The sequence below is a fragment of the Diceros bicornis genome, chromosome 26 (genome assembly GCF_020826845.1).
Source record: "Diceros bicornis minor isolate mBicDic1 chromosome 26, mDicBic1.mat.cur, whole genome shotgun sequence".
Taxonomy (NCBI): Eukaryota; Metazoa; Chordata; class Mammalia; order Perissodactyla; family Rhinocerotidae; genus Diceros; species Diceros bicornis.
The window spans coordinates 20,812,329-20,825,532 of NC_080765.1; the positions used below are offsets into that span (position 1 = coordinate 20,812,329).

The 13,204-nt window shown below is 46.6% G+C and overlaps 1 protein-coding gene across 3 annotated transcripts in view; it reads right to left on the reverse strand.

Annotated features, from left to right (window-relative positions):
• The window catches only part of ITGAM (integrin subunit alpha M), a 46,740-nt gene extending 36,712 nt beyond the window's left edge, over positions 1-10,028 (reverse strand). Inside the window, exons 1-6 of one of the 3 annotated variants that reach the window (XM_058569540.1) lie at positions 9,916-10,028; positions 8,391-8,496; positions 6,240-6,343; positions 5,843-5,913; positions 5,571-5,688; positions 312-442 (exon numbers count right to left, since the gene is read on the reverse strand). In XM_058569540.1, the coding sequence (XP_058425523.1) occupies positions 312-442; positions 5,571-5,688; positions 5,843-5,913; positions 6,240-6,343; positions 8,391-8,496; positions 9,916-9,943 (558 nt within the window). In that variant the 5' untranslated portion in view covers positions 9,944-10,028. Of the gene's footprint in view, positions 1-311; positions 443-5,570; positions 5,689-5,842; positions 5,914-6,239; positions 6,344-8,390; positions 8,497-9,637; positions 9,854-9,915 lie in introns of those variants that run through there. The other 2 variants (XM_058569541.1, XM_058569542.1) reach the window with 2 other exon arrangements.
• Between the last annotated feature and the right edge of the window lie 3,176 nt (positions 10,029-13,204).

A 13,204-nucleotide genomic window follows, 5' to 3' on the forward strand; every position in this document is an offset into this window, starting at 1 on the left:
GCCCCACCAGAACAGAGATCTGCCATCAGCTCCCACTTCTCAGTACTAGAACTCAGCCAGAGAGGACAGGTGAGTTTCATCTCCCATGCCAACCCCTATCAATTAGTCTGAGCTGCCTATTTATGGAGGACTGGAAGAATCGTGACACTGCATCCAGACACGGCAGGAAAGAGAATCGGGAAAGAAAACCAAGATGGATTGGCAATTTGGCAATGTCTGCAATTGAAGTAGAAGGGGAAAATGGCGGCCTAGTTGCCATGTACTTGCCAGCCTTATATGGACTATTCCCTAAACCACCCGTTGCCCCTCACCAAGGTTCTGGACTTTTCGAATTGATCCATCACAGTTGAGACAAAGTCCTTCATCCGCTGAAAGTCTCTTGGGGTGATGCTACCAGAGCCATCAATCAAGAAGGCGATGTCACTGTCCTGCTGAGGGCACTCTGGGGAAAAGGAAAAAGAGCATGAATTGATTAAGAACGAGAGTCTTGGGGTTTATTTTGTGCATGTCAGCTCTCTGCTGAGCAATGAGAATAAAAGGTAAACGAGATTCAACCCATGCTCCAAGCTAAATAAAAATATGGACAAAGTGGTATGGAAAAATCTGGTTAACTCTGCCCAGAGGAGTCAGGGAAAGTGGTGATATCAGAGCTGGCTCATGAAGAATGAGAAATAATTGGCCAGAAATACGAAAGGAGAAATAAATTACAGAGAAAAAGGAAGAACACATACAAAGGTATGCTGGATGTCCTCCTCCTTTCTGCCCCCAGCCCCAAATCCACTCACTACCCTCCTCCATTCTGCTCTGCCACCCAGGAAGTCAGCCCACATGGACCACATCAACAAGGCTCCTTTGCCCTCTAGCTTCTAGTTGGATATGCTCAATTAGCATTCTCAACAGGAGACTGGAGGGAGGGAGGAGAATGAGATCACAGTGTTCTCCCCTCAGCTCCCTCCCTGCAAGGTTGCTTTGGGCCAGCTGTGTCCCTCAACAGAAGATCATTGCTCTTCTCAAGAAGTCCCACTTCACACGATGCTCTCTCCTTCCGGATTCTGGTGACTTCTCCCTCTCCTCGTCCCATCAGCCTAGGGGTGGTAACAGCTCTGCTGCTGCTGCTTGCCCAGGGTTCCTGGACCATACTTTGTAGTTTCCTTAGACCCCACCACACCTTTATAATTAGTGCCTTTGTAAAAAAAACAAAAACAAAAAAACTCTCCTCAAATTATCCTAACTGAGGTGTGCTGTCTGTTCCAGTTGAGACTCTGACTAATACGAAGGGGATGGGCCTAAAAGGATTCTGGCAGAATCAAGGAATGGAAATGGCACTCCTAGGGTAAATCTATGTGATGGGGATGGAGATGAGGCTATGACATTAAGCAGGGAACAGTTGGGAAAGGCCTTCCCAAAAAGAAATTTGACTTTATCCCTTAGGCAGTGGGGAGCCACCGAAGGTTCTTAGAAGGAAGTGAGGTGATCTGTTTTGTATTTTAGAAAGATTGCCATAGCAGTGAAGAGTTTCTAGCAGCTCTATTCATGATTGTCAAACATTGGAAACAACCCAAACATCCTTCACTGGGTGAATGGATGAATTGGTGAATGAGACTGTGGTAAATCCATGCAATGGAATACACTCAGCGATAAAAAAGGAAGGAACTACTGATACACACAACAACATGGATGAATCGCAAATGCATTATGCTAGTGAAAGAAGCCACTTATGAAAAAGTTACAATGCCATTTATGTAGCATTCTTGAAAGATAAATATAGTTTTTAATATACAACTATATGTTATATATAGTGATGGAGAACAGTATCAGTGGGTGCTAGGGGCTCAGGGGGAGGGGGAGGAGGCAACTAACCATAAAGGGATAGCATGAAGTATTTTTTAGGAGGGTAAGAGAACTCTTTTGTATCTTGTTCATGTTGTTGTTTACACAAATCTATACATATCTTAAAATTCATAGAACTGTACACTAAAAGAAGAAAGGTCAATTTTACTGTATGATCATTGAAAAAAATAAAATAAAATTACCCAAAAATATTATTGGTGGTTTTTTAAATAGATAAGCAGATTCTAACATTTACATGGAAAATATACAAAGATCAGCCAGAAAAATTTTTGAAAATCTCCAATATATGTTAAGTGAAAAGAATCAAGGTACAGGGGCCCACCCCATGGCTTAGCGGTTAAGTGCGCATGCTCCGCTGCTGGCGGCCCGGGTTCAGATCCCGGACGCGCACCGATGCACCGCTTCTCCGGCCATGCTGAGGCCGTGTCCCACATACAGCAACTAGAAGGATGTGCAGCTATGACATACAACTATCTACTGGGGCTTTGGGGGGAAAAATAAATAAATAAAATTATAAAAAAAAACAGGGATTCTAGTATTAAAAAAAAAGAATCAAGGTACAGTACGGTGTGTACAGCATGCTACCATTTGTGGCACAAAGTGAGGAATATGGATATGGATATATTTGTAAGACATGTAGTTATTTCCAAAAGAAGACACAAGAAATTAGTAACAGTGGCTGCCTCCCAGGAAGGAAACAGGAAGCTGGAGGACCCAAGAAGGAGAGATTCTTATAGTATATCCTTTAGTGCTTTTTGAATTTTGAACCAAGTGCATGTTTTATCTATTTTAAAAGAAATGAAAATTTTTTGTGTGTGTGTGTGTGTGAGGAAGATCAGCCCTGAGCTAACATCCATGCTAATCCTCCTCTTTTTGCTGAGGAAGACCGGCTCTGAGCTAACATCTATAGCCGCTCCTCCTCCTTTTTTTTTCCCCCCCTGGAAGTCCCAGTAGATAGTGGTATGTCATAGTTGCACATCCTTCTAGTTGCTGTATGTGGGACGCGGCCTCAGCATGGCTGGACAAGCGGTGCATCGCTGTGCACCCAGGATCCGAACCCGGGCCGCCAGTAGCGGAGCGCGCGCACTTAAGCGCTAAGCCACTGGGCTGGCCCTAAAAGAAATGAAAATGTTTTTAAAAGAAGAATCTTGAACTCCTGAGAGTGAGGACTAAAGAGAAATGTAGGGTTGGGAGCTGAAGCCACAGAACTGGGTGTGATCAGGAAGGAAGAAGAGATGGGCAAGAATAAAAGCTGTAACCTGATGCCCCAGGCAGGAAAGGCAGAGGAAGACGGCTGGGGGATAAAGCTTAGCAGAGGCCCTCACAGTGGGAGAAGCAAGGGGAAAGGAATGGGAGGGGACAGGGCAAGAGGGGAAGGGAGGAGAGGGGAAGGGAGGGGAAGAGATGTCTGAGGCCAGGTGTTTGGAGAAGGAAGAGGCGATCTGCAGGTCACATCGGAGAGGTCAGTGAACATGAGGACAGAAAAGAGATTTAGCATTTAGAAGGTCACAGATGCCATTTGCAAGAGCAAGTTCTGTACAACAGGCGGGCAGAAGCCAGATGTCACAGGGTGAAGAATCCTGACGTGGGGGAAATGGAGACAAGAGGAGAGAACTCTTTCAAGAAGTTTGGTGGTGAAGGGAAGGAGAGATGGCGGAAGATGGGGAAGAGTCCAGGCAGAGGGAAAGTTATTTCCATTGCTATCAAATTTGGCGGTTGATTGCTTTTAAGATATAGGTAGCATGAGCATGTTTACACTTGAAGGAGGTGGAGAAATTTAAGCTCCTGGAGAGAATGAGTGATTGAAGATGCGGGCCCCAGAGTTGGTGATGTGAAAGAGCCTCAAAAGCCCAAATGGAAGAATTACTCATGGAAAGGTGGAGAGATGGGTCTTCCTCTAAAACCGGTGAGACACTGCCAAGGGTGGTGCCATCATGGAAATTTGGACAAGAATAAAGGGAAAGTGTAGGGAGTTCATGCCTGGCAGCCTTGGTTTTCTCTGTGAAGAAAGAGGGAACATTATCTGTTGAGAGTAACTTACAAAGGAGCAGAGCTTAAGAAAAAAAAAAAAAAAAAAACATCAAAGGAAGACAGGTCTTCCCTTGGTTCCAGAACCGACTTGGAGACAAGGAAAGATGGCCAAGCAGTTGAAGAAATCAATGGCAGAAAGTAGCTTGAAAAAAAGATTCATTCACTCACTCACTCTCCTTCAACCAACAAATGTTTGGGGAACACGGGTGTGGTAGGTAGCCAACAAGATGGTCTCCAAGATTCTCACCTCCTGGTAATAATATCCTTGCATAGTGCCCTCCTCTTGAGTGTGAGCTGGACTTTTTGACTCACTTCAAAGGAACATAATATGGCAGAAGTAACGAGCTGTTACCTCTGAGATTAGATTATAAAAAGACTGTGACTTCTGTCTTGGGTGCCCACTCTCTCTTGCTCTCTCACTCTTTGTCACTCACTCAGAGGGAAACCAGTTACCATGTTTGAGCTGCTCTATGGGGAGGCCCATGTGACAAGCAATTGAGGGAAGCCTCCAGCCAACAGCCAGTGAGTACCGAGGCCCTCAGTCCAACAACCTTGTAAGTGAGCTTAGAAGTGGATCTTCCCCCAGTCAAGCCTTCAAATGAGAACACAGCTCCAGTTTGACAAGTTAACTACAATCTCATGAGAGACCCTGAGGCAGAGGCACCCAGCTAAGCCATGCCCAGATTCCTGATTCACAGGAACTATAAGATAATTAAAGCTTGCTGTTTTAAGCTGCTAAGTTCAGGGGGAATTTGCTAAGCTGCAATACATACAAGGGCACAGAGCAGTGCAGAAGCTAGACAATATCCCTGCTATCATGGAGCCTCTGTTCCAGAAGAAAGGACAGATAAGAAACAAGGAGAAGGGGCTGGCCCTGTGGCATAGTGGTTAAGTTCGCAGGCTCCACTTCAGTGGCCCGGGGTTCACAGGTTTAGATCACAGGTGTGGACCCATGCACCACTTATCAAGCCATTCTGTGGCAGGCATCCCACATATAAAATAGAGGAAGATGGGCACAGATATTAGCTCAGGGCCACTCTTCCTCAGCAAAAAAAGAAACAAGTAAAATATGTACGTATAGCTATGAAAATGGTAAAGTAAGGCAATGCAGTAGAGAGTGATGGTGGGAATGATTAGAAGGGCCACTCAAGGAAGGCCTCTTTGAAGGAGGGACATTTGAGCTGTGATGACAATAATGTACATTTGAGCTGTGATGACAATAATGTGTTGTCGGCTGAGATCTGGGGGAAGAGCATGCCAGGCTGAAGGAACAGTAAGTGCAAAGCCCCTGAGGCAAGGACAGCTTGTTGTGGTTGTTGGAGAAGAAGGGCAGCCAGAGTGGCTGGAGCACAGTGACTGAAGTAGAGGGATGGGTAAGAAGTTGGAGAGGTGGACAGTGGCCACACCATCTAGAGCCTCAAAGGCTATGGTCAGGACACTCAGGCACTTACTCTAAGGACAATGGTTGGGACATCATCTCACAAAGATGAATGGCTGTATCAGGACTTTTCTTAAAGTGCAAGACCCTAGCATCTCCCTCCTCCAGCCTCTCTCTCTATTGGAACCAGTTCCCTCATCCACCCACACCTAGACCTCTAAGTCACCCCCTAGACCATGAGCAGTCCCCAGCCAAGACCTGCCCCCACCCTCATGCTGCCCATCTGTACCCTCTTCCAAAGGTGACCTACCTCTGAGGGTCTCTGGGAACCTCTGGGGCTGCTGCAATAGGTTGGCTCCAAACAGGAAGCAGAAGCCATTCACATAGGTGTTCTCTTTGCAGGTTTGGTGCACGGTGGGGCCGCAGGCCTGGGGGGCAGGGTACAGGTGGCAGGGCCTGTCCCTGCTTCCTGTCCACTCACCTCAGCATCTCCACCCTCCACAAGAACCCAGCCCCGGCAGCCTTGGATCCCCAACTCCTTCCCTCAGGACTCCTTCCCTCCCGAGACCCAGGGCAACTCACCAGCAGCCGAAAAGGGTTGGTAGCGAACGCCAAAGACAGGCCCAGGGACATGTTCACAGACTCCGGGGGGACTGAGGACAGATATATACATGGTCACCCTCAGGGGGCTGAAAGGGACTATGTAAGAGCTGGACAGGGGTCACCGTGACCTGGGAGACACGGAGGTCTGACAGGTCAAGGGGGCACCTAGGTCGTGGGGAAGGAACATGGAGGGGGTGTCTGAGGGTGTCTGAGGTAGAGTCTGCATATAGCACAGAGGCTGGGGAGCTGGACCCCTGGGCCCCCCACCACAGACCCCCTTGAACAGACCTCCAGAACAGAGGGAATGCCTGTGGAGTCCAGGTGTACGCACAGGTGGAACCCAAGCCCTGGGTCCCAGGGAGGGGCAGCGACTCACCCTGCAGGCGGATGGGCTCACACCTGCCCGTGCTGTAGTCACACTGGTAGAGGCCACCTGTTTGGTTGGCAGCCTTTATCTCCTGGGGGGCTCCAACCACCACCCTGGGGGGAGAGGTGGGAACAGATCACCACTGGGACAAAAGACAACTCTAACTTGTCGGGAGAGAAGACCATGGAAGTTCTGCCCACCCAGAAGAAAGTGGGGGAGCCAACCCTTACAAGATTCTCCAATTCCCAGAAATAGGAGGAAGACTCAGCAAAGAAAAAAATGTGAAAATTCTAAATCATGGAGGGGGAAGGGCCTCTCTAAGAATGATACAAAACCCAGACGTCATTAAAAAGTGAATAAATTCAACCACACAGTCATTTTAAATAAATTTCTGCATGGGATCAACTATCCTAAGTAAAGTCAAAAGTCAAAGAGTCAAGTGGGGGGAGGGAGATGAGCACCTCGTACCCCAGCCCCTTTCCTCCATGTAGTCAGAGCTCCCACAAACCAATAACAAAAACAAAACAATAACCCAACAGAAAAATGGGCAACAGATAAGAAAAAAGTGTTCACAGAAAAGGAAATACATCTCTCATTTTTTTGTGTGTGTGTAAGGAAGATTGGCCCTGGGCTAACATCCGTGTCCATCGTCCTCTACTTTATATGGGACGCCGCCACAGCATGGCTTTATGATAAGCGGTGCATCAGTCCGCACCCGGGATCCAAACCTTGTGAACCCCGGGACACCGAAGCAGAGCACATGAACTTAACCGCTATGCCAACTGGCCGGCCCTGTCTCTCATTTTTGAAAAGTGCAATTTAAAACAAAATTGAGGGGCCAACCCCCTGGCTTAGCGGTTAAGTGCGCGTGCTCCGCTACTGGCGGCCCGGGTTCGGATCCCGGGCGCGCACCAACGCATCGCTTCTCTGGCCATGCTGAGGCCGCGTCCCACATACAGCAACTAGAAGGATGCGCATCTATGACATACAACTATCTACTGGGGCTTTGGGGGGGAAAAATAAATAAATAAAATCTTAAAAAAAAAAAAAGGAGGAAGATTGGCAATAGACGTTAGCTCAGAGCTGGTCTTCCTCAGCAAAAAGAGGAAGATTGGCATGGATGTTAGCTCAGGGTTGATCTTCCTCACAAAAAAATAAATAAATAATAATAAAATAAAACAAAATTGAGATACCATTTCTCACCTATTCAGTTTGCAAAGATCAATAAGTTTGATAACACATTGGGTAGGCAAATGGGTGCAGAAGTAGGTGTGTCCATTTCTGGTATAAGTGTAAATTGTTGCCACCTCTATAAAGAGTAATCTGGAAAAATCTATTAAAATCACATATGCATTTGTACCCTTTGATCCAGCAATCCTAGTTCTAGGAATTTACTTCCAAATATCCTTGCACATAAGAAAAAAGACAGCACTGTTTGTTTAGCAAAAGTTTGGAAACAACCTAATGTCCATTAAGAAGAGATTTAAATGTAATAGAAACGTAAATTATGGTACCTCCAAACAACAGAATATGATCCAAGCATCAAAAAGAATGAGTAAGCTCTTTATAAGCTTATCTGGTAAAATCACCGAGCTCTATTAAGAAAAAAAAATGCAAAAGACAGTGTAGAGCAGAGGCCAGCAAACATTTTCTGGAAAGGTAATATTATTTCCGTAAAGGCTTTGCAGGCTGTGTAGTCTCTGCCGCAGCCTCTGGATTCTGCCATTTTGGCTCCAAAGCCGCCATAAATGATAAATGACGATGGCGGGGGCGGGAGGTGCGGGGAGGTCAATAAAATGCATTATAAAAATAGGCAGCCGGCGGTGGTTTGAGTATAATGCGTGCTACAAATTGTGTGCAGGATGGGGTCAGGGGAATGCGGAGGGGTATATAGCGGAGAATCTCTTGGGAAGAACACACAAGACACCAGGTACCAGACCCCCGCCCCCCACCCCGGGGAGGGAACTGTGGGGAGGGGCGTGCGGAGGACACTTTGTACTATTACACTCTTTTGTATCTTTTGAACCCTATAACTGTATTACCTATTCAAAAAATAAATCAAGAAAAAGACAAATCAAGGAAATTGCGACTTTTTTTTTCCAGAAATACAAGTTTTGGAGGAAGAGCGGATGAGACCCGGCTCTCCACCTGAGCCCTTACCGGGATCCCTCTAGCTGGACCACGGTCTGCCCGAAGCCCCTTGCGTTCTCTTGGAAGATCATTGCGTTTTCAGTGTCCAGGTTGAACCCATGACATAAGGCCAAGGCTGAGGGAGAACAAGGGAGTGAGGGTCAGGTGGAGATAAGGAGATGGTTAAGAAAGCAGCTTGGGCCCGGCCGTGGCTTAGCAGATAAGTGCGGGCGCTCTGCTACTGGCGGCCCCCATTCGGATCCCGGGTGCAGACAGAGGCACCGCTTGTCCGGCCATGCTGAGGCCGAGTCCCACACACAGCAACTAGAAGGATGTGCAACTATGACATACGACTATCTACTGGGGCTTTGGGGGGAAAAAAAAGGAGGAGGATTGGCAATAGATGTTAGCTCAGAGCCGGTCTTCCTCAGCAAAAAGAGGAGGATTAGCATGGATGCTAGCTCAGGGCTGATCTTCCTCACAAAAAAAAAAAAAAGAAAAAGCAGCTTGCCCTCCTGTGCCTGCATCTTCCTGCCAGGATTCACCCTAACCCAGCACCGAGATGTCTGCCTCCCAGGTCCAGCTCTGATAGCCTGGGGCAGAGGTCAGCATGCTTTTTCCATAGAGGGCCAGATAGTAAATATTTTAGGCTTTATGGGCCAAGAGGCAAATAGAGTATATTACGTGCAGGCACTTATATAACAAAAGAGAAAATGCACCTCCACAAATTTTTCATTAAGAAAATTCAAAATATAATAATTGTGTATAATTTTTTTGTAATACAAATTTACTAAGGAGACAAATGGACTTCTTTGGGGAAGATAACATTTCACATCATTGGGATTCAAAGTTAGTGTTCCCTATCATGAATCAATTATAAACGCTCATCTACGACCTCTGGCTCACATAGGTCAAACAGGTGGTGGAATCCTTGCCTTAGCCCAAGGCCGGTATGCTAACCTCTAGCCTAAGGACCACCATCGTGGGGTGCATTCAGCCCCTCTCTGAGCTCCACCCTGTGTTCTTACTTTGCTGATTTGTCCGACAATCAAGTTCCCAAAGACTCTCAGTTAGGCAATTTCCATCCTATGCAACTCGCAAGCATTTCTTTCCCCTCTTTGGCTCATTCACCACAAAACACAGGCATAAAAGGATTTTGATCAGTCAGTCATTCAACAAACATTTACACCTGGGTCCTTGGAAAATAGAACTGGAGGCAAAGTGGAGGTGGTGAGGTGGAATCCAAGAAGAAACACCCTGAGAAGAGAATCTAGTACCTGCTGAGCACCCTTGGGCATGTCATTTCACCTCTCTGGGCCTCAGTTTCCTCACCTGCAAAGTAAAAGGGCTAGCCGAACCCCCCTTGTCATTCGTCCGAGCTTCTCTGGTCATCCCACCTTGGTCAGGCTCTACTCTCTGCTTCCTCTTGAATCTCTTGTCCTTCCCCAAATCCCCTAGTCTAAATCCTAGATATTCTGCACCCTTTCTCTGCAATCACAGACTCCAAAGTTCCCCTTCTCCTCACCCTGAGGGCCCGCCCAGAGCCCTGGCGCACCTGTTAACAGAAGGACTCTGTGAGTCATGGCTGGAGGGAGCAGAACCAGGAGGCTGCACACACCACAGAGCCACTTGAAGGAAGCCACCAAAGCCAAAAAGGCCAGAAAAAGAGAAGTAGGAGGCAGAAGTCTGTAAGCAACCCAAAGGAAGAGGGCGGGGGCTCAGTGAGCACACAGCCCTGCTTGACCTTCCTCTTGGGGCTACACGAGCCTGTGCTCCCTCCCTACCCAGCTTCCTGCCCAAACCATCAAGGTCACTATCCCAAAGGTGTTCTTTGTTTGCCCACCTGCTGCTAGGTTGGCCAAAGCACTATGAAAGGCAAGCCGAATAGACGGAGGGCCTGCCTCCTGGAAGGTGTGTTCTAAACATCAATACAAATCAAGCAAGTGTGGGAGGTCACAGCCTGTGTGCCCCTGAAAGTGTACTTTGCAAAATGTCCTTCCCTCCTGCCCAGGGAAACAGGAGCACCCTTTAGCCAGACCTGGCCTCCTTCGTAGCGGTCAATAAGGACAACTCAGGTACAGAGAAACCTGGTGCTTTTTGAGTATTGTTTTGCTTTTTAAAAAAAAAAAAGCCTCAAACCCTTCACCCAGGAATTCTCACTTCCAAGAATTTATCCTAAGTAATAGCTGAGTACAAAGATGTATGTACGAGATTGTTCATTGCGGCATTGTTTTCAATGGTGAAAAACTAGAACAGCCTGAATATCCAACAGAGGAATGGTTGAGTGATGTCCACTCTGGGATACATCCTTATATTCCATCGTGTCTAGTCACTTCTAAACCTGTTTTCAAAGACACGGAGCACACTTTCATGAAATATAGAGAACACCAAACCGTACCTTGAGTGGGACTGCTAATGCGATCCCCAAGCCAATGATTTTTTCACTCTATCTCCAACACATTTTCTCTTGCTCCTAGTTCTACTTTCTTAATAACCAGAGCAAATAAATGTTTGCTCTCTGAAAAAATTCCATAAAAATTCTGCACATTTTATTTTAAAATGACCTGTTTAAACATATGCGTGGGTAGGAAAACCAAAATGTTAATAGTGGTTATCTCCGGATGATAGGATTATGGGTGTGTTCCAGTCATCTATGGCCTCACAGCCAACCGCTCCAAATCTTAGTGACTTAAAACAGCAACTATTATTGTCTCATGGTCCTGTGGGTTGTCCAGCCTCAGCAGTACTCACTGGGGGATCTCATTTGGTTGCAGTCAGATCGTGACTGGGGATGGACTCACCCAAGGCCCAGTTGGGCTGGACTTTCAAAATGGATCACTCACATGGCAGGCAGTTGACGCTGGCTGCAGGCAGGGAGCTCGGTTGGGGCTGTCAACTGGAGTAGCTACCTGTGGCCTCTCTATGTGACCTGGGCTTCTCACATCAGCGTGGTTAGATATCAAGAGGAAGTGTTCCCAGAGACAAGAATTGAGAGTTTCCAGTCTCTTAAGGTTTTGATCTGGAAACTGTCACAGAGTCACTTCCACCATATTCTCTTGGTCCAGCAGTGGCAGAGCTTGTCCATATTCAAGGAGAGGGGACATAGATCCTACCTCTCAATGGGAGGTGTGTCAAAGAATTTGTGGTCAACTTGAAGCTGCCACAGGACGATTTTAATTTTCTTCTATATATTTTTTGTATTTAAAACTTTTATACAAAAAATTTGAATGACTTTTATAATCAGAAAGAAAAGAAAAACACCAATAAATAGCTTAAAACAACAAAGTGCCTACACTTGACAGCAAAAAAAAAGGGCTGAGGAAAGAGGAAGAAGGCTGAGGATGAGAGGATGAAAAGATACCATCGGGGTGTGGGGGAGTAATTTAATGGATAAGCTGGGTTGTTTTGGTAAAAGCTTTCACACTCTGACCACCACAGGAAGCAGCTAGAACTCAGATATCGGGGCCCCTCCTTGCCTCAAACAGTAGCCAAGGGCCCACTGTCTGTAAAGGCACAGGCAAAATCTCAGAATGGCTATCCAACCCACAGAGTCTTTCTCAATGATCCACCAATAGGTGTGCACCTGACCAGATGAACACAGGTGGGCACCTATCTACAGGCTTCCAGCCACTCCCTCCCATCCAGCCCCCCACCCCAATTCTTGATAAAATCTTAGCTTGGGTTCCCCTATAAATGGACCCTGAGACAAGGATTCAAGTGCAAGTAATTTACTTGGGAGGTGATTCAGGAAACACTTGTGGGGAAGCAGGGGCAGGAAGAAGCCCCTAAAAGATGTGTGATAAAACAAGGTACTGCTGTGGACAATTGGAGCTCAATACACTGAGGAACTCTGGAAGCCAGCATAGAACATGCCTCAGAGTTGTCTGCCCGAGGGGAGGGGGCGTAGATTCTTATCCACAACTCACATCAGCTATCAGTTGAGGTGTGCTCTGTGGGAAAGCCCTAATTCTCTGGTGCTCCCAACCTGCCCTGACCCAGGCAGAGAAGGCTCCAGGAGCCAGAGAGAGCCCTCATGCAAACACTTGCAGGTACTGGCAGCTATAAATCTGGCCAGCTTGCATGAGAATGTTAAACGCTGATGGGACATGAATGGGGCAACTACAGTGTCTGCTACAGATACTCAAATATTTTTTCATAGCACTTTTCATTACATGAAATTACATTATATATTTATTTAGTTTTTCTATTGTTTGGCTCCTCTACTAGAGTATATAAGCTCCATGAGAGCAGAGATTCTTGTCTGTCTTTCTCACCTGTCTATTTGCAGTGCACAAAACAGTGCCTGGTTCATAATAGAGACCCCTCCCAAAAAATTAATTGAATCAGAGAGAGAATTCTAGAAAGATGACAGAGTATTAAGGACCAGGAATCCTTCTCCCTGCCTAGACAGCAATTGTACTGGCAGAATCTGTCTGATGTAATCATTTAGGAGCTCTAAAGTCTACCCAATGATTTGTGGTTAATTTCAGTCTATTTTGGCTCTTAGCACTGGAGCAGCCACCAATCTCCCATACCCCCACAGCCCTGTGGCAAGAACCTGTGCATGCATTCACAGAGCAACCTGCATGCAGCTTGTGGTAACCAGAGTGGGCAATGAGACCCCATCCCCGAAATATCAAGGATCAGTGCTCTGATTGTTGATTGTAGCTTCTGATCTCAGAGGTTCAGACACAGAGGCAGGCAGCCATTGTTGGACCCCCTACCCATTGTGCAAGCCCCTCCACCTCTGGCTGAAGCAACTTCCAGGCGATTTAGAGGCCTGGTGCTTTTTTTGCCTCCTTCATTTTCCTCTTTTTTATCCTTTTGGGAGCCAGACATTTAAG